This window comes from Planococcus citri, chromosome 1 (assembly GCF_950023065.1).
Source record: "Planococcus citri chromosome 1, ihPlaCitr1.1, whole genome shotgun sequence".
Classification (NCBI taxonomy): Eukaryota; Metazoa; Arthropoda; class Insecta; order Hemiptera; family Pseudococcidae; genus Planococcus; species Planococcus citri.
The window spans coordinates 23,803,321-23,831,166 of record NC_088677.1 but is presented as its reverse complement, the minus strand read 5'-3'; the positions used below and the strand labels follow the sequence as shown (position 1 = coordinate 23,831,166).

Genomic DNA, 27,846 nt, shown 5'->3' with positions numbered 1-27,846 from the left:
AAAAAGTGGAAAAAATTGTCCAGTTCAAACTTGGATTTTTACACAAAATACCTACTTCTATTTTTCGAATGCAATACGTAAAAATTTTCCACCTTTTGATGGGCACTTTTGCACAATTTTCCCATAATACTGGATACCTTTAATAAAGCGTCCCAATTGAAAGACTACTTTCATAAACGATCGAGTGGAAAGGAGAGGGTACTCCTCTGTTCTCTTCTGTTGGCAAGAAAAAAATTCTTGATAAACGAATTTCACAGCAAAATAATAAAATTTATCACGGTATGCAACCAATATAACGCTAGACTCTGTATATTGCCTATCTTTGGGATTCTTAGGCGTGCGAATTCTTCATACGAATACGATAGCTTTTCAGTAGTATGTTGCTTATCAAAGCTGCTCGATTTTAAAGAGATGAATAAAATTTTGAATTTTGAAGCATATAAAAATAATCATCTACTGATTTTAAAAGTCAATTGCGAATTTTCATACAATTCAACGCACTTTTTTTTTCATTTTTTTTCTTTCCTTCCAGAACTGTTTCTCCAAGTGTGCATGAGGGAGAAGTTATCAAGTATCAAAAATATGTATGTACATTGTACATGAAGTATGTAAATGAATTTCTCGCGAAATTTCAATCCACTTCGACAAATTGAATGACACTTTTTTCGAACACCTCAAACATTGTGACCAAATTTTGCAGGGTTTACAATTTTTTAAAAGTACTCGAAAAAAGTTTTGATGGTAATTTTTGATTGTTTTGCCCACATTTTGAGCCAATCTTGACAGATTGCATGGTAGGTACCTTTTTCAGAAATCTCGAAAACCATCACCCAATTTTAGAGACAGAATTCTTCAAAAATGCTCAAAAAATATTATTTTAAATAACGGATATGTTTTTTGGTTAAATTGACTTAATGCTCGATCAGACATGACATAATTATCTGGACTGGACCCTATCTTCAGCATGATCCTGACTAAGCATGAGCTCTATACTGCAATCTTCTGCAGACTGACGCCCGATTCCGGTCAAATGTGGCTCTTTGAACACGGGTAACTCAACCAAAATTTGATCTAATCAGATTTATGGCCTGGTCTGATCTTCCGGACCAGGTTTTCAGCCCATTAATCCGTCTGTCTGACCTCTTAAGATCACTGACCTACCTGACTAGTCTCTATAGATCGTCTGGCTGTCTGTCTGTTTGTTTTCTCAAAGTCATTGACCCGTCTGTCTCGCATCTCAAGGCCACCTGTCTGCTTGTCTGGTCTCTGAAGGTCATTTACCCGTTTGCATGACTTCTCAAGGTCATCAGTATTCATCTTTGACCTCTTAAGGTCATTGACCCATATGTATGGCTTCTCGCAAGGCTGTCTGTCGATATGCCTGACCTCTCAAGGTCATTGACTCATCTGCCTGACTTTTCAAGGCAATTTGGCTGCCTATCTGACGTTTCAAGGCCGTCTGTCGCATTAGGGTCATTGACCTGTTTGTCTTTTCAAGGTCATTGACCCATCTCACTGGCTTCTCAAGGCCATCTTGATCTGTCTGCATATCTGGTGTTTTAAGGTAATTGGCCCGTCTGTCTGTCTGTCTTCTCAAGGTCTTATGTCTTCCTGTCTGACATTTTAAGGTCATTGGCCCATATGTATGGCTTCTCGCAAGGATGTCTGTCGGTATGCCTGGCCTCTCAAGGTCATTGACCCATCTGTCTGACTTTTCAAGGCAATTTGGCTGCCTGTATGGCGTCTTAAGGTCGTCTGCCACCTTGGGTCATTGACCTGTTTGTCTTCTCAAGGTCATTGACCCATCTCACTGGCTTCTCAAGGCCATCTGCCTGCATATCTGGTGTTTTAAGGTTATTGGCCCGTCTGTCTATCTTCTCAAGATCGTATGTTTTCCTGTCTGGCGTTTTAAGGTCATTGACATTTACCCTCCTGTCTGGATTCCAAAGGCCATCTGTTTGCTCTCTTAAGGTCATTGGCCAATCTTTCTGTCTTCCTGTCTGATATCTTAAGGTTATCGACCTGTCCGTCTTTTCAAGGTCATTGAACTCTGTTTGCATTAGCTTCTCAAGGCCATCTGTTCTGTCTGACCTCTTTAGGTCATTGACCAGTCTGTCTGCCTGTCTGGCGTATAAGGGTCATTGACCCATCAGTTTTTTTCGTCTGGCATTTTAAGGTCATTGGTCCATACGTAGAGATGTGCAGTCTAAAAAGTGAAAAGTGAAAAGTACCTTTCTTTCAATGAAAAGTTGAATAGAAAAGTCCCTACTTTTCATTTCACTTTTCAGTTTTCACTAAAGAAAAAAAGCGAGTGACCAATCAATTTACTCATCAGAGAACACTGACCTCATTGATGAAGTAAAATATCAAGTTCACTTTCTCCACTCCTCCACCTTCGCAATTCAGCACCCATATTAATTTATGGACTCTGAATTGCATTTTAATATTTTTCACAACATTTTCTTCAAAACAGAAAACCCCAAAAATGTTAGAGGCTCTAGAAAGGCTCAAAACTACCACTTTTCGATCAAGTAGGTGAAAAAATATGATTTTGGTTTTTTGTTTTTTTTAAGTGGGCAAAAATTACATCAATTTGAAGCTTTTACAGAGAGCTTTAAAATGAGTCTCACGCGATTTACTTTTCACACTTTTCACAACTTTTCTTACTTTTCAATGAAATTTTCACTTTTCATTTCATCAAAATTACTTTTCGTTATGAGGGAGAAAAACGCCAGTATTTACTTCCAAAAATCAGAAGCGGGAGCAAAAGTAGCACTTTTTCTCCCTAAATAACGAAAAAAAAAAAAAAATGTATGATTATGACGAGAATGAGAACCAGAAAAAACCAGAACCATCAAAGCAATTTTTATTGGTTCTAAGAACCATTTTTTTCACTACCCAGTAACATACGTTTTATGGAATTTAATTTTTTAAAGACACAAAACGAAACACCGGAACCGCTTCAATGATATTTTATAAGTTGGTGAAATCACACACAACACAACCAAACCAAATAGCCTGCCTCGAAAAGTACACCAATTTCAATTAAATAAAACCATCACCTATTTAAAAAATTGGAACTGGACTCTGGAGTCATATATTTTTTTTTACATCAATTATTTTGTATTGCACCACCATCAGAAAAAAGAACCACTACAACTTACAAGAAAAGCTCAAAAACTTCAAAAGGTTCCATGGTTCCAATTTCCAAATCCAAATTCCAATTCCAATTTCCAAACCTCAATGAAAATTGAAAAACAAACCTTTCTCCTTTTTTAAAAAAATGTCGTCTCTTTTTTTGTGAGATTGAATTTTTCAACTGGGAACTGCGACTGCCGAACTGAAAAAATGCATCAGTTGGAAATAAATTCTCGCAAATGCAAATAATACGTATCATCATTCATACATTCATCACTCGAAGTGGGCGATGGGGCGAAATTAGCTAGTGAAGTTTTGATTTTGATTTTGAAGAACTCGCGCGAATCGACATTAGCGCTCCTATCGGAAATTAAACTACCCAACGGTATTACGATAGCGTACGAATTCGGCATAGTTGGCAAAGTTCGCGGCAGTGTTGTGCGTAACGATATTTTTTTTCGTTCCGTTATTTCGTTACGTTACAAAATTAGCATTTTTTTCGTTACGTTTTTTCGTTACAGTACTTGTAACGAAAAAAATGCTGTAACGGTATTTTTCGTTACACCGGTACTTGAACTTTTTCGTTACGTTATTTTCGTTATTTCCGTTACGATTTCTTCGTTACAGAAACGTTTTTTCAACGTAGAATTGATGATATTTTCAAAGAAAAATGCATTTGTAACGAAAAATTGTAACAGAAATGGCTAAAATAACGGAACCAAAAGGTTTAAATACCAGTGTAACGAAAAAAATACCGTTACATTTTTTCGTTACAGATATAATCATGATACAATTACGTTTATTAAAAAGGGAATTTTTGAAAAAGTCAAGCTTGGAAGGTAAAAAATCTCATTTTTTGACTCAACTTGAAAATATTGTAACTAAAAAAATAACAAAAAAGGTAACAGAATTTTTTCGTTTTTCGTTACGTTACATCAAGAAAAATATCGTTACGTTACGTTTCAGTTACACAACATCACATGATCAAAATAACGTTTTCGTTACAGTTCCGTTACCTGTAACGAAAAAATTTCGTTATTTTCGTTTTTCGTTACAGTTACTGTTACGGGACGCCAACACTGGTTCGCGGAAACTGTGAACGCGTTCACGTTCACGTTCCCTGAGGTGGGAACGCGTTCGCGCTCACGTTCATCAGGCGCCCTTCACGTTCACATTCACGTTCGTAAAAAATGTCTATTTTCAAGCAAAAAGTGATGAAAATGAGTCGAAATCGCATGTTGAAATCAGTACGTTCATCATATCGTTCACCTAAAATTGAACGCGTTCACGCTCACGTTCACTGGAATTGAACGCGTTCGCGAACTTTCGCGTTCATGAACGGGTGAACGGGGTGAACTTTGCCAACTATGGAATTCGGTGTGAATTTATCGATAACCTGTGTTTTGATCTCTTTCTCTATCATTTTCTATCATAATTAATTTATGATAGGTGTCATTTGTTTCGTTCTAATTAATATTACATGTAATAATTGTTACTTTTAAACTTCTTCCTCCGCTGCACCCGAAATACTGCATCATTACAGCACGCACAGGTATCCATCAACGAAATTCTATCGTTTCGTTAAATTGCATAAATGAAGTTGATCTACGTTTCCATAACGCGGAAGTCACACAAATCCTAATTTCGATCATAGTCTGCAAAATGATCAAGATATGCAAGTAAGTGGACTCTTTTTTCCATTATTAGTGTATATTATCTGAGGCCTAAGCCATTAATGAACGGGAAGAATCACACAGTCGAGCTAATTCTTCCTATTCTCATTTATCCTTCTTACGTTTCTATTTCTAATTTTGATTATGTTTACCCTATTTCCAGTACAGCTAAGATGTGGAGCAGACCGGAATAAACTCAGGACCGATATAATGTTGTAGAACGTATCATACCAGTGAGGTGTATTCCTCAACATGGCATCCGGAAATTCAGCGCACGATAATAGTACTAACACTGGTTGATATAGTTGAAAATAGCTTTCAAAATCGTAGGATAAATAATCTAATATAAAATATTTATTTTGATTACAGACACCCTTACTCGTTCATATTCGGAACGGAGTAGCGATAGAAATCGTGAATCGGTATGTAGAGATTACGATGCCTTGAAGCAGCAATGTGATAAAGTGTATCAGGAGGTACAATTATTAAGAAGGTATCAAAACATTCCGCCTACTTGAGATTTAATTGCCTAATGCCGATGTACATCGAAGCACACTAATACTCGTATTTATAAATTCGATTTCAACAGACAAAATAGTGAGACGAATAGACGATGCGAACAAACGATGAAGGAAAAAGAATACTACAGAAGTCAGCACCATGCAGCCATGTCGCAATTGGAAGCTGCTGCCGAAGAATCATCTACTCTACGTGCAAAGTATAGCGAGCTTGTTACTGATAAACAACGACTGGATAGAGAAATTTCGGAATTGCGTTCGGCTTGTTGTAACCAAGGGGTAAATGCTTTTAAAATATGTAATATTGAATTAGTAAGTTATTTTGTTTTAGTTATTAACCTCGTGTATTTTGTGACAGGACGTAAATATTGCTGAAAATGGGACCAACGATTCGTTCAATAATTGTTACGTTGTTACTATTAATAAATACGAAGCATTGAAAGATGATTACGAAGCGCTACGCCAAAGATACGATGATTTGTTAACAACACATAATGCAACTATGAATGAGTTAGAATTTAAAAGGGTTAGTGTCTTGTTTTCCAATAAGTTTTAGATACCTGGAATATTTTCATTTCGAGATTTTATAATATATTTTACAGGAAGAAATCACTCGCTTGAAAAAAGAAAAAGAGGGACTGGTTGTAGAACGGAATAATGCCATAATGGAACGAAATGGATTAAAACAACAATGCACGCAGGCTGTACACAAATGGGATATAACGTTGAGAGAGAAAAAGGAATTACAAGAAACGTTGAAAAAAGTAATTTATAACGTTTTGATGGCGCTTTTAGGGTCGTTGCATGTGCCAGGGTAGTCCTGAGGAAAATTTTACCCTGACTAGAGAAATTTGTCATTTCGCTCCTCCCCCCTCAAAAAAAAAAAAAAAAAATACTGATAAAATGAACCACTTATTAGAAAAACTCAAGTTTTTTTTGTTTTTTTTTTTTAAGAATATACAAACTTATTTTGAACATTAAACCACTTCCCTAAATACATTAAACGAAGTTACGTTAAAAATATTCATCATAACGCCTAAAATTTTGAATTTTTGAAATTTTCCAATCTAATTGACTGATTTGAATGAATTTCTATCAGATTCAGAGCTTTTGAGAACGAAAATAGACCCTCAGCCATCATGACTTGCTCCCTTCCTTCCAAAAATAAGAACAAGGCCATGGGAAAATTATTAAATTCGAAATTTTGATTCAAAAACTGGAGTTTTTCACTAAAGGCTAATTGATCTGCTGTCAGCAATTTTTTTGGACCGAACTGTAGGGCATGGCTTTTTTTGGTGTCCCAAATAGAAGTTCGAAAATATCAAAAAATTGCCATAAAAACTGAAAAAATGAAACAATAAATCAATTTCGGTAACTTCGTCGAAAAATTTTGAATTTTTGTTCATGTCAAAATTATCCAAAATACAAAATCTATCAAGGTTGCCACATTGAAATTTTCGAATTATGAAACGTTATTATTTGAAAAGCAGGAAAAAAATTGGGCTTGGTCTGGCGTTGGATTAATGAACAATTTTCAAAAAATTTCTCGAAAATTCAACACTATTAAATTCATTAAAAAATTTTGTTTGCTCTGATTTAGTCTCTTGCACAGAAAAATGGCTTGAAATTTTACAGGTAGTCTCTCTCACTCGATACAAAAATCTTCATCAATCTTTGTCAAAATCTAGGATATATTTCATCTACGTAATCATTTAAATGGGTCTAAAACAGGGTGTCTAAAAAACTCCCAGATAAAAAAATCATGACTTTTTCATGACCTATTTTTCATATTTTTACGGCTTGAAAATACACCCCCCCCCCACAATTGAATAATTTGGAAATGCGAGATTTGTAAGCAATTAGGTAGGTTTTTCAGTTTTTTCATTTTTATTTTTTGAATTAATTTTTATTTTATTTTATTTTTTCATTTTGTTGGCTTTTTAAAAAAAACTTCAAGTGTTTTTCGAACAAAATTCATGACTTTCATGACCGTTACCCCTCCCCCATTAAAATTCCTCCACCAGTTCCTTACTACTTCAGCCGAATTATTTCCATGCCCTGACGCCCTGGTTAGAAAATCCTCCAATTTTCCTTTTTATTAAAACAATAATATATTTTTCAGATGCAACAACAACTCGAAGAAGCGAAAAAAGAGGTCATCAATGCGAGGACCATTCGAATAAATACCAGTAAAGAAAATAAACGATTACAAGAAGAGCGAAATGCAGCGATGCAAGAATATAATTTGATAATGAGTGAGAGAGACACCGTTCATAAAGAAATGGAAAAACTAACCGAAGATAAAGCCCAAGCGATCAAAAAAATTAAATTATTGGAAAACGAATCGAAGCAATATTTAGAAGAAGTATGTTTCAATTCAATTATCCATAAAAATGATACTAAGGTGTGCCTTATTTTGTGAGATAGGAATTTCTCGCCTCTTACCTCTCAAGGTTGTTAACTTGTTACCTCTGGTGAGAAAAAAATCTTTTTTATTTTTCCCTTTCTATAAAAAAAATAATCGAATTTTTTTAATTCATTCAAAATTTTTTGTCCCTGCTCCATTTTTCTAAACGAACTCATTTTCCCCCTGGTCCTCCAAGCCATATTAGCCCCTTAGGAAAGAGTCCCTCAAAGTTGAAAACAACGGAATAAATCAAAAAATATAAAAATTTATGTCCGTAAAATTTTTGGAAAGTTTTTCATTTTTGGGCAGAATCTATCTATAAATAACCACCTCTAAAACTCTCATGGTGGGGGGAGGGGGGAGAGAGGAAGTAAATTGAAAACATTGAATAGTGATTTTCTGATCAAGATAGACCAACTCCAAGGATTAGAATAGAAAAAATGAGAAAAAAATTATTTTTCAATTTTTTTAGGAAGGGGTAAGTTCCACTTTTCCATCGTGTTGGAGATGAAAAATATCAAATAGGATTTTTCTCATAAAAATACACCAAATCTAAAGATAAGAATATGAAAAACGTAAAAATTCAAATTTTTTGAATTTCTTTTACACTTTGAGAATGGGGGAGGAGCTTCTCAGTACGACTCATTTTTACTAATTTTACCAAAATGGAGACCTGAATGAAGTGTTGGAACTAGAAAGATCACAATTTTAAACATTTTGTCCAATACATCGATTTTTCCACATTTTGTAAAATCTGAAAATTTCATCGAATGATTTTCTCTCCAATGGTAACAACTTAAGGTGGTGAGAGCGAAAAAAATCGAATGAAAATTATCTACCGTCAACGCAAATAAGGTGTAGGTACTCTAATATGAGATACTGTAAGTTTTGTCGTTTTGAATTAATGTCGAGTATGTACTTCTGTTTAGAAAAAAACCTTGTCTTATCACATCGAAACGTTGAAAAGAGAAATCGCGTCCGCTTTGCACGATCGTGATAAAGCTCTAAAAGAATGTAACAATTTCCGCGAAAAATTCGGCGAATTCACCGCCAAAGAAGAATCCCAGAGAGAGTCTTTCAAATCAAGATTCGACTATTCCTTTATCAGAGAAAGGTACCCACTAATATGATTAATTCAATTCATATTAGTTTCATATTTTATTTACTCTTCGCATATTTCGTTCATAGGGATCAGCATCGTAAAGATTCTTGCGAAATGCAGTCTACGTCGATGGATATGTTCAGCAAATGCCAGAAAGAAACCATGGATAATTTAGATCAAGCCAATCAAGAGATAGAAAAATTACATAAATACATCGATAAACAGCAGACCGAATTGCAAGGTGAATTTCGTTGAAATTTTCGCATTCTGTTCTCTAGTGAGATTTTTAATTCTACCAAACTGTTTTACAGAGGCGCTTCAAGAAGCCGAAGTTTCCAAAAGAAGACGTGATTGGGCTTTCACCGAAAGAGATAAGATTGTTTTAGAAAGGGAGAGCATTAGAACACTTTGCGATCGATTACGAAAAGAACGAGATAGGGCTGTGTCTGATTTGGCCGAAGCTTTACGCGATTCCGACGATATTAAACGTCAACGAAACGAGACTACCAAAGAATTGAAAGTTTTGAAGTAATAATCCAGTCTCTTTTAATTTATTTTAATTTTTTTTTTTTTGTAATAAATTGCTTTACTGATTCATTTCATGGTATCTTTCTTCAGGGAGAAAATGGAAGCTCAGTTCGAAAAGGAAAATCGAATGTTGCAGTTAAACACTACAGGACATAGTTACAGTCATGATTCTGCTATCGATACAGATCTACAGGAATGGGATACCGAAATGTTAAACATAGATCTGGTAATTTTTCATTCAATGGTATTTAGGTATTTTTTTGATCTTCGTGTACAGGGAATAATTTTACAATTTTTTGTCTAAAGAATTCTTTAACTACTGTCGATGATCTGGGAGTTGAATTAGTTGGCGGACGCGATGATCCTTATTATCCAAACGATAGCGGTATTTATGTATCGTCTGTGTCCAAAGGAAGCATTTTAGAAGGAAAACTAAGGTAGTAAATTGTCATCCTTTCGATAAATTTAGACGCTGGTTCAAATTCCAAAATTTTATCCCTCTTTTATACATTCTAGAGTAAACGATTGTATTCTGAGAGTCAATAACCTCGACTGCAGCAATGTCAGCAAACGAATGGTGATAGAAAGTCTTCGTTCGAATGGCGGAAGTTGTAATATTTTAGTTAAACGTAGAAGGATCGGAGCTAGAAGTTTGTTCACAACTCAGGTATAATTAATTTTGAATTCAGTACTTTCAATAACTAGGACAATCAAAAATGATTAATATTTAAATTTTACAGTTGCAGTTGAACAATTACGACCATGGTTTGGCATTAGAAACGGGCATGTATATTTGTAAAATAGCACCCGGTTCTTTGGCTGCAAAAGAAGGCAATTTAGCAGTCGGCGATCGAGTTCTAAGCGTAAGTTGCTATCAAATTGTACTTTCAGTTGTCAAAACTTTCCTAATCGAGATTATTTTCAATCCTAGGTGAATAACAAACCGATGGACGGACTGAAGAGTGCTCAAGAAGCGATGGCTATACTTAATCAACCTGCTGACGTATTAATCATAACTACTCTGAAATCAACGCACTGTTCGAGCAATTGTGGCGGCGGTTCGAACAGAGACGTTTATAAAAAATACACCAACAGCAGTACTCAAACGCAAACCGAACAACGTCCTAATTTCATAATGTACGTAGCCGTAATTTTACACACGTACCTATTTTTCAATATTTACGTATTTGAATTGTCTCAAGAGTTGAAATATTTTTTCCGCAGGAGGTACGATAATCGCCAGTCGTATCCGGTTAGTTCCAAAGTAGAAACCGGAAAGCAGACTTCTAACATGGGCAAATGGGATACTGTGAATCGAGCCAAGGATTTAGTTCGCGAACGACGGTTTTTAAAATTTGATAAAAAACAGAACAGAAATTCATCTCCGATAACCGCCTTTGATCAAGAACGAGACGACGCGTTGGCTGAATTAGACTCGGTTTTAGAGAGCCATACAGATAGAAATAATCGATCGACTCCTCAACAACAACCACCGCCGCAAGTACAACGAAAACCGCAGAAAAATAAAGAACTGGAAAAAAACGGTGGCACTTGGCCTAAAGCTAGAATAGGTTAGTGCGAAAATTACGATCCAAATTGAACATTAGAAAATATGAATGAAGAGTGCCTAATTTTACGAAGTTAGAATTATTTTCCACTTTCTTCTCCATGAATTTGTTACCTAGGGTGAGAGAATAATTTCCTAATTTTTTCCTTATCAGCAAAAAAAGTGATGCCGGTAGCCCCCCCCCCCTCGGTTGAAAAAAAACAAAAACCGATTCATCCAACACTCTTTGTTCCTGCGTCAGAATTTTTTTAAATGATTCCCTTCTCAAGAAAAAACTTTCCATGGTCATCCATGTCATACTAGCCCCTCATGAAAAAACCTCTCAGTTGAAAAAAAAAAATAAAAACCAGTGAACATTTTTCGGGAATTTTTTTTTCACGCAATATTGCTCTACACAACTCTCTTTTCAAGAAAACCCCTTCTTCGGACCCCAAATGATGTGGGCTCTCTTGTGTGGAGCCTCTTAAATTTGGGAAAAATCAAAGATGACAAATTTATCAACGTCTGTAAAGAAATTTGAAAATTTTTCATTTTTGGACAGAAACTTCCTAAATTACAAGCTTTTCAAGAAAACCCTTCTTTCGCCCCCCGCCCTCAAATGATTTGGGCCCCCCTCTGCAAAACCCTTCACAGCTGAAAAAATCAAAGAAAAAAAATTTTTGGAAAAAGGGAAACGTTGACAATTTCACTTGACAAAAGAAATGGGTTTTTGGAAATTTCAGCCAAATAAACGAGACTTTTGGGCAACTTTGGAAAAAGACTAAATTAACGTTTTGCAAAAAAACGACAATTTTTTGTAATTTTACTATAAGAAGTGAGAATTTTTGAACATTTCTAGGTTCTGGAAAAAAAACACAACATTTTGACGATTTCTGTAAAAATCAGGACTTTTTGAGAATCATTGGCAGAAAAATGATACTTTTTGACAATTTTTGGCAAACAAGTGCCTTTTGGAGAAAATCTTTAGCGATGCCCACCTTTGAAAAGCACGAATTTAAATTTTTTTCAAAAAGCAAAAATATGTCAATTTTAGCAACAAAAAAAAGCAACTTTTGAGAATTACTTTTTTTAGCAACTTTTTTTCGAAAAGCGAGACAATTTTGGAAAAGGACTGAAACGCTTTGCAAAAAAACGACTATTTTTAGTAATGTTACTAAAAAGTAAGAATTTTTGAAAATTTCTGGGTCCTGGAAAAACGCAAGATTTTGACTATTCCTGTAAAAAGCAGAACTTTTTGGGAATCACTGACAAAAAAATGATGCTTTTTGACAACTTCTAACAAACAAGGGCCTTTTGGAGAAAATCTTAAGCAATACCCACTGCTGAAAAGCGAGAATTTGAATTTTTACCAAAAAGCAGAAATTTGTCAATTTTAGCAAAAAAAGCAACTTTTGAGAAGTATTTTTTTTGAAATTTTTTTTCGAAAAGCAAGACTGCATTTTTTTAGGTTTAAAAAAAACAAGACCATTTGGCAACTTTAGTAAATTTTGGCTAAAAAGGTGAGACTTTTAGACAATTTGTGAAAAAAGCGAGATTTTTTGTCATTTTAAGAAGAAGGGAGTGTTTTTGACAATTTTTGTTGAAAAGAAAATCTGATCATTTTAGCCAGTAGGACATTATTTATTAGCAAAGAATGATAGGTACTTTTTCACAATTTCGTCCAAAAAGCGAACTTAATTTCAATTTATGGTTAAAAGGCGAAACTTTTGAGTAATGTTTGAGAAAGATTGTGATTTTTCGGTATTTTTGGCGAATAAACCAGCCTTTTTTTGTTTCAAGATGCACTAAATTTTTGAAAATTTTAAAAAAGGTAGCGTCAGTAACCAAAACGTGGAAAAAGTAACCAAAAGCCAAGTACAAACCTTGAAGGGAGGAACGAGTCCCTCTTTTTCATCGTGTGGGGTGGGGGACAAATCAAAAGAATTTAATAGTAGTGATTTCCTGATGAAGATAAACCAAATCCAAGAATTAGAACGAAAAAATGTAAAATTTTTGTGTTTTTTTTTTTTCATTATTTGTTTAAAGAAAAGGGCAAATCACACTTTTTCATCATTTTAGAGGGATAAATACCACAAATCTCAGAATTAGAGTGTAAAGAACGTACAAATTGAAAAATTCATAATTTTGGATTTCTGCTGCACCAATTTTGAGAGTAAGGGGGGGACTTCTCGGCACGGTTAAATTTTTTATATGAAATCTGCTAACTTTTGATGGGCTTTAGAAATTTTTTTCACGATAAACTACAACTCTCCCCTCTACTCCACAAGTGGGTCATGGATGCAGATGAGAAGCTAAAAATTGGAATCCAAGTTGATTTTACCCAAGTTTTGACTTGACTGATGTGTTGAAACTATAAAGTTGGCAATTTAAAAAATGTTGTCCAATACTTCGATTTTTTCAATTTTTTTCGCCGATGGGTCATGGGTCTGAAAGTTTCATAGCACGATTATTCCTCACCCGAGGTAACAATGAAATTGAGAGTGTGTGAACGAAAAAAATCGAAGAAAATTTGCCACCACGAATAATGTACATATAATATTAACAATTTGACTGTTTCAGGCCCTCTGATAGAGCACTCAACCGGTACGATTTTACACCCTCGAAAGGCGAAAGAAAGATCCCCTCTGTCGTTGCTACTGAATCCGACATCCAACTACAGCTTACCTCAACCATTTTGTAACACCTCCAGACCAGAAGAAAGTCATCCGACCAGTCAAAAGAACTCCCTGGATTTTTCCGTAAAATCTGGCAATATCGGTAAAGATATGCTGGAGCACTATGTGAAAAAGAAAACTTCCAAATACGCCATCTCAGATGTTGTAGACGTTACCAACGAACCTCCGCATTCGCGGGCTCACTCGCAAATTTACAATGTACCTTGTCTTTTCACGCCTTTGGTGCAGCTTCCGCATCGAGGCCATCAGTTATTAGATTTGAGATACCCGTCGTCTCAGAGCGGAGAATCGATTTCGTTAACGGATGGTCGGACGTATTGTTTCGAACCTTCGTATGATTCGGTTTCACAGGTGAATGTCTCAATTTTATTGGTTTTTCAATGTACATACAAAAAAAATGCAAGTTTTATATATATATTTTTTCGCTTTCAGTTTCATCATAAATATTCTCCATCTGCCGACTCGACGTACCATAAAGTTGATAATACGAACGCTTCGAATTTACACTCGCTATCTACGTCTGGATATCAATCCGATGAAATACCCGGATCGTATCATCGATACGAAGGTGGTACATTTCCTCGTAAAAAGGAGAATCCAAGATTTAGGTAATGATTTTTAATATTTACACGTACCTACTTTGATTTTCTCTAAAAAAATTCTGTTCATTTATTGAGAAATACTGTCTTGAATTTATAGGATCCCGTCGAATCCGAGCGTAGCGAGTAAAACCAGCGGTAAACTTTCAACCGGGAGTATTATAAAATCATCCAATATTGTTAGTCCAGTAGCAACGTATCAAGGAAAATTACTCAATCCATTGCAAAATAAACGGAACTCATTGCCGAATTACTGTTGGTCTCATAAGTAAGCAATACTCCTGCCGTATATACTTAGTATTACTCGCAGATATTCATGTTGTTATAAAATTTTCTTTTTTTTTCCACAATTGTAGCCCTAAACTTGACGAGAGAACGGTAACTATTGAAAATTCCGGTGAACCGTTGGGGTTCCAGGTACAATACTCGGATAGTGGAGCTGTTTTTGTCTCTGCTGTCGCCGAACACAGTAAAGCTGATCGACAAGGCTTACAGGTTAGTTCCTAATGAAAATTCAGTGAATTTCAGAAGCGGATCTGAGAAATAAAAAAAGCCCACATATGGCACAGCGCCTCAGAAGGGCCCATTTCGGAAATAGTGATTTTTATCCCCCCCCCCCATCAAAAATTGAATTCTGGGATAATTCCTCGACTGTCATCATCCCAAATGACCATTTCCCCAAATGAACTTTTCTCAAACGTTTTTTCCCCTAACTAAATTCTCAAATGTCGAATCTGATTTCACGAATTAATATTCTGTGAACAACCCCCCCCTCCTTGAATGAATCCCCCCCCCAAAGAACACAAAGGTAAGAAAAATAATTTCTTGTAATTTTAGTACCTGACAAAACAAAAAACTTTCAGGCTGTTTTGAAATATAATCAGTGATTCCTACAATTTTAATTGAAAAAAAAGTAGGGTTTTGGGATTTTTTGGAGAAAAAACTAGACATTTTAGCAAATTTGACAAAAACTCGTATTTTTGACAAATTTGAAAAAAAGGTCTTTTTTTACAATTTTTACAAAAGCATAATTATCTACTTATGATTTTTTTTTAATGTGGAAAAAAGTAAGATTGACTGGTGTTTGCTTATTTTATACAATAAAATCTGGTTTTCGTTTGTAATTTTGAAAAATAAAATTTTTTGCCAAAAAGAAGAACAAGATTTTTGGGAAATATTGGTTTGGCTACAAAGAAGAGTGTTTCAGCAGTTTTGGAATGGGCATGGCTTTCTAGCAATTTTAATGAAAAACAAAAACAAAAACAAAACGGGTTGTTGGCAATTTTTGACAAAAACGTGTCTGTTTTGCAATTGTTAGTACGTACAAAAAACTAAAAAAGATTTCTTTCTAAGAATTCTGGCGTAAAGGTTAAGTTTTTGGTAATTTTGATTTAAAAAAAAAAAAAAAAAAAAAAAAAAAAAAAACGATTATTTGCGTCAAAAATACAAAATTTCCTGGAAACATTCTTACCTACTAAAAAGGATTTGACGCAATTATAGCAAAAAAACACATTAAATTAAACAAACAGGTTTTTTAGGTAATTATTACAACAAATTGGGTCTTTCAAGTTTACAGAAAAGTAGACTAAATTTAGGTGAAAAAAATAATCTTTTTTGGTAATTTTGATTTTAAAAAAAAAAACTGATTTCATTTGCAATTTGGACGAATGCAATTTTGGCAAAAAATGTGACTTTTTGGGAGTTTTGATGATTGATGGAAAAATATATATATTTTTTTTAAATGCAAATTTGACAGTAAAAAAAAGAATACAGATTTCCGCGACAAAAAAGTCAAGGTTGCTTAAAAATTTCAACCTAAAACAAAATTCCTGCAATTTTACAAAAAAAAAAAAAAAAACGTGCTGAAAACTGTTATAAAAAGCGGACATTTTTTCAAAATATTGACAAAATTTTCAAAATTTCTTGGTATAATTTTGATGAAACACTGACTTTTTTTTTGCAACAAAGTTAGCAAATTTTGTAACGATAAAAAGCGAAACATTTTTGGAAATTTTGACCAAAAAAAGTGTTTCTTGGGGTTTTTTGCCAATCTTGACAAAAAGTTGGTCTTTTTTACAGTTACTCGTATTTCACAAAAATGAATAATTTTTTGCATTTTTGAAAAAAAAAAACGATTTTTTGCTTATTTTTATAGAAAACATGATTTTTTTTGCAATTTTGACAAAAATAACTGCTTTTTTTACTACGATAAAGCAACACTTTCTGAAAATTTGACCAAAAAGGAAAGGGGTTTCTGCAATTTTGGCAAAAAACAACACTTTTTGGCAATTTTATTTTAAAAAAAAAAACGAAACATTTTGATAATTCTGATATTTTTGCGAAAAACGACGCTTTTTTGGCGATTTAGATAAGAAAGAACGAGACATTTTGATAGGTAATTCTGAATGCAAACAGATTGTTTTTGACAACAATTTATCACTTTTTGGTAATTTTCAGTCGTTTTAATACGTTTTTGAAAGGTTTTCACACTGTTCTGACGAGTTTCTAACACTTTTGTGCCTACTTTTTGGGCAACCTTTCAAAAAAATGTCAACTGTTTTTGGTAATTTTCACTTATAAATCATTTCAATGTTTTTGGAATTTTTTCACATCTTTGATCTTTTTAATGTTCTCGTATTTACAACACTTTTTCGTGCATTAAAAAAAAATTTGGGTGCTGAAGTCCCCCCTCCCTTTTTTGGTAATTTTCACTGATTCTTACTTTTTTGGATATTTTTACAGCATTTCAAAAGACTTTCGAAATTTATGCGTGCTTTTTAGGCAAATACTGAAATTATATATTTTTTTGATAATTTTTACTAATTTTAAAGTTTTTTTTAGAGAGTTTTTACATAATTTTAACACGCTTTGATTGAACTCACAAACGTTTTTGAAAATAAATAATTCAATTTGATCTTTTTTTAAAAAAAAAAAATTAGATGATTTCTCGAAACTTAATTTAGTGCTCTTTTTCAACGATCTGCTTCTAATCAAAAAGCAAAAAAGATCCGATTTTTTGGTGATTTTGAAAAAAAATTATTTTATTTGCAATTTGTACAAGAAAATGGAGGTTTCTACAATTTTGGCAAAAAATGAAAAGTTTCTTTTTTTTTTTGTAAATTTGATAGTAAAAAATAGAACACAGATTTTTGCGACAAAAAAGCAAGGTTGCCTAAAAATGTTGGTCCAAAACAAAATTCCTGCAATTTTGCCCCCCCCCCCAAAAACAAAAACTTGCTGGAAATTTATAGTGCACAATAAGCCCATCATTCATGCCCCCCCCCCCCCCCCGGCACTAGCCCTTCTTTTCCTGTGTTGAATCCGCCTCTGGTGAATTGTTTTATGTAATATGTTTTTGTTTTATGACTGATTTATTTACGTGTAAAAAATTTCAGGTCGGAGATCAAGTTTTGGATGTGTTTGGAATGAACATGCGTAATTGCCCTTACGGTTACTTTGAACGTGTCCTAGGACAATGTGGAGACTCGGTTGAGATGCGTGTTCAGTACAATCCCCATAGTAAGATTTATTGTTTTATTTCCGATAACTAATCATATTATATGTATTTCTATTGCTTATCGACAATTTTTTTCATTTCAGAGTACAACGCAGTTTTTGGCAGCGATGGTAGTGCCACCAGTGGCGAGGATGAAAGTAGATCTGATACTCACTCTGGTTCTCCGACACCGTGTAATTCGCCTACTTTGAGTAGAAAGTCGACGCCTTCTTCTACGCTGAGTCACGTTCCTTATACGGTTACAACGCTAACTCGACCAAAACCCAGTGAAAAGTACGTTTTATAGGCCGAAATGTCACTCCTCTCCTTCTCTATCTTCCTAAACTTGGTATTTTTATTGTACATTTTTACGTCCCTTCCAGATTATCCTGAATTTATTTTTGATTTCTCACCAAAAAGAAACTTCCCCTGTAACTTTGATCGATCGCTTCCATTTCAACGCTCAAAAAATATACGAATGATTTCAGCGAATACTCACTTGGATTTTTCTTTTTCCAGAAATGATTCCGTGAACAAAGCTTCAGTTTACGAACCTCGGCTGTTGAAATTAGAAACGCAGAAATGCAGTAATTTAGGAATAAGCTTAGTCGGTGGAAACGCTGTAGGTATTTACGTACACAGCGTGACCGCAGGCTCGTTAGCGTACAACGCAGGCTTACGAACCGGAGATCATATATTAGAATACAACGGTACCGATTTAAGACACGCTACTGCTGAAGAAGCTGCCTTCGAATTAGCCAAACCTGCCGATAAAGTGAACGTCTTGGTGCAAAATGAACTCGACCGTAAGTTAAAAATTGCACTAATTATTAGCACAGCTGGCTGCAATTATATAATGACTCATTTGGACACATTTGCCTTGTAGGATATAATGAAATCAAGGATAAACCAGGCGACAGTTTCTATATCAGAGCACTTTTCGACCGAACCGGTGATGTGGGAGATTATCAGTTACAGTTTCGAAAAGACGATATTTTATACGTTGATAATACCATGTTCAACGGCGTACCAGGTAATTGGAGAGCGTGGTTGATCGATCAAGACGGCTACCATCAACAATACGGTATAATACCTAGTAAATATAAGTAAGTAAATCAACCGTCGCCATTTTGAAACGAATCTTTACCAAATACTCATCGTACGTATTCTAACCAATCTCGTTTTGAATTCAGGGTAGAAGAAGAATTGTTGAAACGCAGCTTGGGTGATTTAGAAGGAGACGCTAGACGCGGTACCAGACGCAGCTTTTTCCGTAGAAAGAAACAACGAAGCGATTCCAAAGAATTGGCGAGTTTTTCCAATATAAATCTAGGCGGGTTTAGCGACTCTGGTAGTCTGAACGAAGAAACAACTTTGGCATCGTATCAGAAAGTTACCAGACTAGATTGTAAGCGAAATTTGAATCACTTTTTTCAGCCTTCCGATTCTGATGAATTTGATTTTAAATTCATTTGTGTTTTTTTTGTAGCCGAACCCATGTTACGACCTGTACTGATTATCGGACCTCTTGCCGACTGCGTTATTGAAAAACTACTGGCTGATTTCCCGGATAAATTTAACCGATGTATACCGGAAGTGCGGTATTTTTCGCAAGCTGTAGTCGAAAAAGGCGTCAATGATAATTTACTAATCGACTATCGTAAAAAAGGCAACTCTTTCGAATGTACTTCCGTTTCCGCTATCAAAGATTCCTTGCATAAAGTAAGTAAAGTAAACCTCTTATTTTACAGAAGTTCTGGGATTCAGAATACGTGTAAGATCTCTCCCCCCCCCACCGTTGAAAAAGAAAAAAAATCAATTTATCAAAAAATTTCGGTTTTTGTACCAGAATTTTTCTCAATGACCCCTCTTTCAAAAAAAAAAAACGTTCGTCGGTGCCCCAAGCCATTTTGATCTCGTAGTAAAAAACCCCTCAAAATAGAAAAAAATCAAAAAAAAAAAATGGAATACCTAAATCAAAATCAGCAGAAAATTTTTTGAAAATTTTTAATTTCCGCGTTAAAATGATTCTACTTACAATATTCTACATACACCCTTTTCATGAAAAAAAAAAAAAAAAAAAAAAAACATTTCAGGACCTCCAATAGTGATGTTGATTTTCTTGTTAAAAAAAACTTCAAATTTGGAAAAAATCAAAAAAAAATTGTAGTTGAAAATATACCAACTTTTTTAGGAAAAAACCATCTTCTGACCCCCCCCCTAGATGTTGGTTCTCTAGTAAAGAGCCAACTCTCCTTCCCCCACCTAATTTGAGAATCATCTAAAAATGGATAAAAAATCTATAAGGCGTACAAATTTTATTTTCATTTTTTATTTTTTGGCAGAATCTTTCTGAATAACCAATCATTTAGGAAAAACCTTCCCCTGTCACCAAAAAAAGTAGCCCCTCCTTTGTGAAGCCCCTCAAAATTTTGAAAATTTTCAATTTCTAGGCATAACCCTTTCAAGTAACCCACAGACTTTTCAAGAAAATCTCTTTGTTTGGTCCCCTCCAAATGATGTTGTCCTCTTACTTGAAGCCCGCAAAATTGAGAAATATTGAAAAAATTTATGTCTGTACAAATTATTTGGGAATTTTTTTATTTCTGAGCAGAATATTTCTAAATAAGTCTCTTTTCAAAAAAAACCTCTCCCTGATGTTGGAAAAAATCAAAAAATTTCAACAAGTTGGAATTTTTTCAAAATTTTATTCTCCTTTCAGAGTTGTTTTGAATAACTTCCTTTCAAAAAAAAAAAAAAAACTACTTAAGTAACCAAAAAAGATTGAAAAAATACCCAAAAAAGTGACAAAACACGAGCAAAACATCAATTCACAAAAAAATCACCGAAAAAACTAAAACTTTTTCCATCTTTAATTAAAATCTAAAAATAAACTCTAGATCAACTTGTACAATTTCAGCAAAAAAGATGACTAGCTTTTCTCGCAATTTTTGCATTAAAAAATTAGTAATATTGTAACCAAATTTAAATTTGAAAAAAATTACATATTTGGCCATTTTGAATATTAAAGTGAGAATTTTTGCAATTTCTGAAAAAAAACAACAAATCAGGATATTTTTTTTTTAAAAATGACAATTTTTGGAACTTTTTACCAAAAAAAAAAAAATTGAAATGAAAAAACGAGAATTCTTGGCAATGTTGCAAAAAACGAGACTTTTCGCTATTTTAAGCAGAAAACGAGATTTCAAAATAATTTCAGCGAAGGCAGGGCTTGTTTGCAATTTTTGGTAAAAAAGCAAAACTTGTAGGAAAATTTCCTGAAAAGCGAGAATTTTTGACAGTAATTGGCAAAATGCAAGATTTCGGCAATTTTAGTCAAAAGCAAAGCTTTTTGGGAATTATTTGCAAAAAATAACATTTTTACACAATTTTTGGAAAAAAAGTGGGTTTATTTGTGTTATTTTGCAATTTTTAGGTGAAAAGCAGAACGTTATGGTAAATTTTTGACAAAAAAAGCTAAACTTTTGGAAGTAATTAGGTACGCTAAAATGTGAGATTTTAGCAATAAGAAGCAGGACTTGTTGACAATTATTCTCAAAAAAATGATGCTTTTCTGCAATTTTTGTCAAAAAAAAAAACGATAGGTAGGTACTTTTTTTTAGCGATTTTTGACAATTCCTGACAAAAAAAGTGAGACTTGAGGGAATTTTTGGAAAAAAATTAGATTTTTTGGAATTTTTAGCGAGAACCCACAATTTTTAGCCAGAAACGACTGCATTGAAAAAGGCAGGGCCTTTTTGCTATTTTTGACGTTGAAAAATCAGTATGACCAGTTGAAAAAAACTGAGATTGAAGCAAATTGAATTTTTGGAAAAACAAAACTTTGGTAACCACAATTTTGAAAAAAGTAACCAAGATCCTTTTCTTTTAGTAACTTTAGTGACTTGGTTTCTTCTTAGTTGAAAAGTAACTGAGTATGAGCCCTGATTTGGTTCAACCTATCAAGTCATAATAAAATTTTCAACAAATCCATTTTTTTTTTTTTTTTTAATTTAGGGAGGGAACGAGTTCTACTTTTTTATCGTGGGCGGAGGGAGGGGGGGCAAATCGAAACCATTGCATGGTGATTTACTGCTGAAAATGGACCAACTCCAAAGATTAGAACGAAAAAATGTAAACATTTTTATTTTTTGAGGAAGGGGTGAAAAATATTACAAGTAGTGTTTTTCCAGCAAAAGTGGACCAAATCTAAGGATTAGAATGTAAAAAACGTAAAAATTTCAATAATGCCAACATATTAAATTTTTGCAGCACTGTCACTGTATTCTGGACATCAGCCTAGCCAGCGTTGAACGACTTCATTACCATCATGTGTACCCTATTGTACTGCTGATCAAGTTCAAATCGACGAAACAAATCAAAGAAGTCAAAGATACCAGATATCCAATGGAAAAAATTACAGCTAAGGCAGCTAAAGAGATGTACGAACACGCTCAGAAACTGGAATCGGAATACAGGCATTACATTTCAGGTACTTTGAAGCGCATTTTATACTTACCTAAGCTTTCCATCTTTTTCAAAAATTATTAATTACTCATTTTCCTCTACTTTTTAAATTTTTTTTATAGCCATTATTCCTGCCGGTGTGAACGTAGCGTACATGTGTACTCAAATAAAGGCGGCTGTCGATTCCGAACAAAATAAAACCATATGGGTTCCTTCGTCTACAGCTTAGAGTTGATCAAATCATCGTGTAGAACAAAATATAATCTGTCAATTCGTGGAAGTGATAAATTAGTATCGTATTTTCGAAACATTTACGTATAATATTATTTTATTCGACTGATGTTTATTTTCAACGTGCAATCCGCGAGCTTAAATGGTATTTTATCCTACTAGTAAAATAAAGTGATTTTTGACGATTTTTGAGGTTTATTTCCCGAGCAAAGCGAGGGAAGTAATTAAAAATCGTCGAAAATCACTTTATTTCACTAGTTGAATAACATATTTTATCTAAACGTGGGAAGAAAACGCGCATTTGATCACTCGAGCGAACAGCGAGAGTGAATAAAGTAGCGTTTTATTCTACTAGTAGGATAAAAATATTTTATGGGTGTATTTTTTTTTTTTTTTTTACATAGGTATTGTAAACTTGTATTGTCTTTTTGTACCTCTATACAGTATATTTTATTTATATACTATATTTTTGCACTTTTCCATACTTATATCAAGTTTCATGCTAAAATAATGTTCCTTACATTTTACTCTGTCCCCTTTCTCATTATACTTATAGTACCTACCTACTTTCTCGCGAAAATAATTTTCATTTTTGACCTGATATTACATACATACAAATGACAGGAATTTTTTAAAAGTATTTGCTCTTCAGTTCAGTTCAGTTCCTGTTTATTTAGATGACTGTAGCATTATTATCATCGTTATTATTGATATCAAGCCGTACTTATTATTTTTATAAATAAAACCATCGAGGATTTTTTTTTATTCGATTATTAACGAAAATCATGCCGTCCAATTCAGTCGTATACGTTCATTTACTTATTAATAAATTATTAACCTATCATATCACCGGGTAATTTATACTCTTTTTTTTCTCTGTTTTGTTTACCTGTTTCGGCTGTTTTTTGTTTTTTTTTCTTTTTTTGTTTTATACGATATTATGTAAAACCGTTTAGGTATTTTTTTTTCTTAAATCGAAAAACTCAATTTTATTTCGAATGTTTTTGTTTTTATATTTATTTTTTTTAAATTTTTTTTTACCTATTTCTTTACTTACTACTATTCGAGTTACAAATTTTTTACTTATTTTCGACATTCAACGAATGATTCCGTTTTGATTTGAATTTCGCTTAATAGTGTAATAATAGTGATTTATTTATTGAACAAAGAAACCAAGTGTGATGCATGATACGTGTCTTCCTTTATTGGACTTGGACATTATTATACTTATATTCGTATTATTTTATATATTTTCGTAGCGTACGAAATTTATAAGGTTGTGCAATATTTTCATTAAAAAATATACATTATACCTACAATATATTGTCAACGAAGTAAAATTAAATTATGCTCGTACTGTTTTTAAATTGAAATTAAAATTTTATCGCTGTTACAGGCACTTTATAAAAGTCTCCGTATTCGAGATTAATCATAAGCTAGCTATACCTGCTGTAGCTGAAAATGAGAAATTATTTAAAGAATTTGATAAATGGAGGTTTTGTGAGTGATTGCGAATCTGACGTTCAAATTTTATATCCAGTCTCTCTCCCATTTAAAAAAAAAAAAAAAATGGAATTGCCTTGCATACATATTTCAAGGTTTAAAAAAATATTTATCTAATTTCTAACCAGAGGAAAATGATTGAATCAGATCAGGTCTCCTCTGCTGGATGATCAAAACTTCGATCTGACAAGGTCAAATTGGATCTATAAGCTGTCTAATAAAATCTCAAAGCCAAGAGACAAGAGAATTTTCAAAATAAAAAATTGTTCAATATTAACCCCTCCCCCTTCCACCCAAAAAAATTATACTTACAAAATAAGCAAATATTTCAAATATGTGTAATTTTCAAAAAATTATTATTTCAAAAAAAAACACACATCAAGAGCCTAAAATTGAAAAAAAATCAAAAAAATGTAACGTAAAAAATTCAAGCATGTACTTAAGGATTTGAAAAGTGTTAATTTCGGGTAAGAATTCTTTTAAAAAGAATGAACCCCCTTCGGTCTCCCGTTTATATTTATGTCTTCATATGCCACCCCCCCCCCCCCACCCCAAGTTGGAAGAAATGAAGAAAAACAAAAAAGCAACGTTAGTAATTTAACCCAAAAAGCTCGAAAAAGTGGCAAAACATTTTAATGTAGAAAAAAATCATCGAAGAAACCAGAACTTTTGGTTTTTATTTAATTATTGAAATTTAAAAACGAAACTTGATAAAAACTTGTAAAATTTAAGCAAAAAGCAGGATTTTCTGACAATTATTGCCAAAAAAAAATGATGCATTTTTTCCACAAAAACAGTTGACCTTTTGAAACATTAGAGATAGAAAAAACGAGATTTTTTGACAACTTCGAGGTTTGTGTAACAATATGAATGAGAATTTTATTTTTTCCAAAAAAAATCACAATTATTAGTCACATTTTTGGCAAAAAAAAAACGAGACTTTGGCACTCGTAATTTTAATAAAAGGTAAAACTTCTTGGCAATTTTGCTAAAAAGTGCAAATTTCTTACTATAAATTTGCAAAATACAAAACTTTGAAATTTTTGCAAAAAGTATGGATTTTTTGCTATTATTGACCAAAAAGTAATACTACTTTTAGAAAATTTTTGGCAAAAACGCGAGACTTCGGAGAATTTTTTATGTGAGACTTGAAAACAATTTTACTGGAAAGAGAGAACTTTTGTTGTTAATTGTGAAGTTATCTATTGAAAAAAAAAAAATGGTATTTTTTCGCGACTTGTGCCAAGAAAGGTGAACTGAACTTAATTGCAACTTTTTGGTAAAAGCGGAACGTACCTACTGATAATTTTTGGAAAAAAGGCTCCAATTTTTGAATACATTCTCAGTTCTTGGGAAAAGTGAAATGTTTTGTCTATTTTTCAAAAAAAATCAACACTGGCAAGAAAATGCTTTCTTTAATTTTTGGTAAAAAAGCGAGAACTTTTGGTATTTTTGGAATAAAAATGATATTTTTTTGGAATTTTTTGCAATAAAGCACAATTTTTGGCAAGAAACGAGACTTTTTTGCAACTTTAAACAAGGCGTGATTCGTTAGGTAGGTATGTACCTACTATTTTCTGCAGCAAGCAAGACTTCGACAATTTTTTGAAATTTTTGTTTAAAAAAACTAACTTTTGTAACCAACATTTTTATAAAAGTAACCAAAAGTGACCTTTAGTATTTTAAGCAAATTGGTTCCTTGAGAAGTAATCGAGTGCAAGCCCCGAGAGCCAAACTAAATTTTCACGAAAATTTTTTTGAACTTTACAATTTTTCATTATCACATCACTTTTTTTACTTGGGGGGGGGGCTTCATACTGTTGGATCAACACTATTTGGGAGATCGAGAGAAACATTCTGAGCAGAACAGAAAAAATCTAAAAAAAATTTCACAGGCTTAGAAGTTTTTATTTGAATTTTTTTTGGAAAAAATTCAATTTTGGAGGCCTTACAATTGAATTAACATTGTTTGACAAACTTATTATTGCAAATTTTTTTCTCAAAAGTAGGTTAGTTTAAAATGATTTTGAACAAAACTGAAAAAATTTTCAAAATTTTCACGAACTTGCATTTTTTTATTGTGGGGGGGGGGTGCTCAATGTGATTGGATCAACTTTGTGTTTGTGTGCGTGTTTTTTTTTTTTTTTTTTGAAAAGTAGGTAATTTAGAAATAAGTATTTTGAAACAGAAATGAGAAATTTTCAAAAAAAATTTTAGACTAATTAATTTAATTTCTATACAGTTTTTCCAACTTGTAGAAGAGTACCATTCAAGTTGGCGACAGAAGGAGATTTTTTTTCAAAAAAGGAATTATTTAGAAAAAATCGTGGCTCAAAAATGAAAATTTTTTGTATGAATTGAATCCTTTACATTTTTTAATTGTTTTGAGAGCATTGCTAATTTTCAAGTTGGAGAGCTGAAATTTTCAGGGATTTCTCTTCATAAAAACCAACTAGAAGAGAGGTGGGGGGTGAGAGCAAGAAAATTGCAAAAAAAAAATGTTACTAGTTTGAAATTATTTTCATTTTTTTTTTGAGATTGATGTTTTTTTTTAAATTCTCACAAGTAGCCTACTTCTTGGAATGTGTAGTTCTACTTTCATTAATAATAACTTAATAAGCTTATGAAAGGTACATACTTTTCCAGTTTTTCTCATCTTAAAAAATATCTTGCTCTTGCTTGAAATTCATTAATCATTACTCACCTGAAACAAAGAAACAAATGGAATGGATTGATGATACGAGTAAAATCACAAAATACACAACGCACGTGAGCAAATATCATAATTTTGAAACTGTTTCACATTGAAATTATACGATGTTAAAGGGTAACATAAATATTTTAATAGAGGAGTTTTTGCCCTATCACCTGAGTCGATGATCAAGTTATTCAGAATTTCACACCACGGAAAGACATGTAAAAAATCACAACTCCGAATCGATTAATGTACATTTTTTTCCAAATGTTGTTCAAATTTTCCATTAATTTTTTAAAAAATTTTCATTTTGAAAAAAGTTCTTCATTCGCCCAATTTTATGGTACAGCAACAAGAACCTAAAGGTGAAAATAAAATCAAAAATTGAAATGACAAAATTATATTCTCGACATCCACTTGCTTGAAAAAAATCTTGGGATGTTTGAAGACTTTGGAAAAGTAAAAAATTTTATTGTAAAATTTTTCCCAGTCCAGCCCTCCCCCCCCCCTTCTTGAAAAATCACAAGTGTTTAAAAAAATGCCCTGCTAAAGTCCTGATTTTTTATTTTGAAATTTTGTTGGACTATACACACTGAAAATCACTGCTTGCTAAAAAAAATCCTTTATTTTTTCATATTTGGAAGAATTTTATTCTCGAAATCTTAGTTGATTTGTTAATTTTTCGAGTTCGCTCATTTATCACCTTGAATAAATGTAGCAATGGTTATAAAATCATTGAAATTGATTTCAAATTGATGAAAACGTGTACCTACTCCAATGTAAAAAATTACAAAGTTCAAACCAAAAAAAAAAAAAAAAAAAAATGAAAAATCGTTCTTGTGTTAGGGGGAGAGGGGTTAAAAATATTTTGGAAGGCAGTGATTTTTTTGAAAGGTATAGTGAAAAAGGTAGTGAAACGGTAGTGATTTTCGGCCAAAAAATTCCGGTAGACACCCTGGGAGGGGTGGGGAGGTCGACTTTAGGCCTTTTGGAGCAATTTGAAATTGCTGGAGAAAAATAAAATTTTGCTGTAGGCTTTAGATCGCCTGGAAAATGGTGTCAATCGACTTTAGGAGTTCGATTTTAGAGCATAAATCGAGTTTCAGATTTTTATCTTTATGTTTACCTACTTCTTTTTTCGAAAATTAATATAGGTACCTCTACCTACCATTTATGTCGTAATAGGCTATTTCCGAAATTTTCTAAAATTCGTCAAAAACCGAAAAATCAACTTGGTCAGCTGAAAA

The 27,846-nt window shown here is 33.1% G+C and overlaps 2 protein-coding genes across 3 annotated transcripts in view; one reads left to right on the top strand and one right to left on the bottom strand.

Annotated features, from left to right (window-relative positions):
- Window positions 1–27,846, bottom strand: part of LOC135849973 (ferritin heavy chain-like) — a 226,659-nt gene that overhangs the window by 10,093 nt on the left and 188,720 nt on the right. The gene's annotated exons all lie outside the window — the stretch shown is intronic.
- On the top strand, window positions 4,555–23,794 carry Dlg5 (Discs large 5). Of its 2 annotated transcripts, none has more exons than XM_065370637.1 (28): window positions 4,555–4,817; window positions 4,975–5,094; window positions 5,181–5,304; window positions 5,401–5,608; window positions 5,688–5,855; window positions 5,932–6,093; window positions 7,452–7,694; window positions 8,666–8,850; window positions 8,925–9,079; window positions 9,150–9,366; window positions 9,457–9,592; window positions 9,673–9,803; window positions 9,883–10,033; window positions 10,107–10,229; window positions 10,298–10,503; window positions 10,591–10,937; window positions 13,493–13,959; window positions 14,041–14,216; window positions 14,308–14,475; window positions 14,564–14,702; window positions 17,603–17,726; window positions 17,808–17,997; window positions 18,223–18,509; window positions 18,590–18,809; window positions 18,897–19,111; window positions 19,193–19,425; window positions 21,976–22,195; window positions 22,293–23,794. In XM_065370637.1, the coding sequence occupies exons 2-28, from the start codon at window positions 5,064–5,066 to the stop codon at window positions 22,397–22,399; spliced, it is 5,133 nt and encodes a 1,710-aa protein (XP_065226709.1). In that variant the 5' UTR covers window positions 4,555–4,817; window positions 4,975–5,063; the 3' UTR covers window positions 22,400–23,794. The 2 variants fall into 2 exon arrangements, with proteins under 2 accessions (XP_065226709.1, XP_065226708.1); XM_065370636.1 differs by having other exon boundaries at window positions 4,975–5,106.

Coding starts and splice junctions, on each gene's coding strand:
- Dlg5 (XM_065370636.1), top strand. CDS start 5,064: ATGGCATCCGGAAATTCAGCGCACGATAATAGTACTAACACTG. Junction 5,609..5,687: donor CGGCTTGTTGTAACCAAGGG/GTAAATGCTTTT, acceptor ATTTTGTGACAG/GACGTAAATATTGCTGAAAA. Junction 22,196..22,292: donor ATACAGGCATTACATTTCAG/GTACTTTGAAGC, acceptor TTTTTTTTATAG/CCATTATTCCTGCCGGTGTG.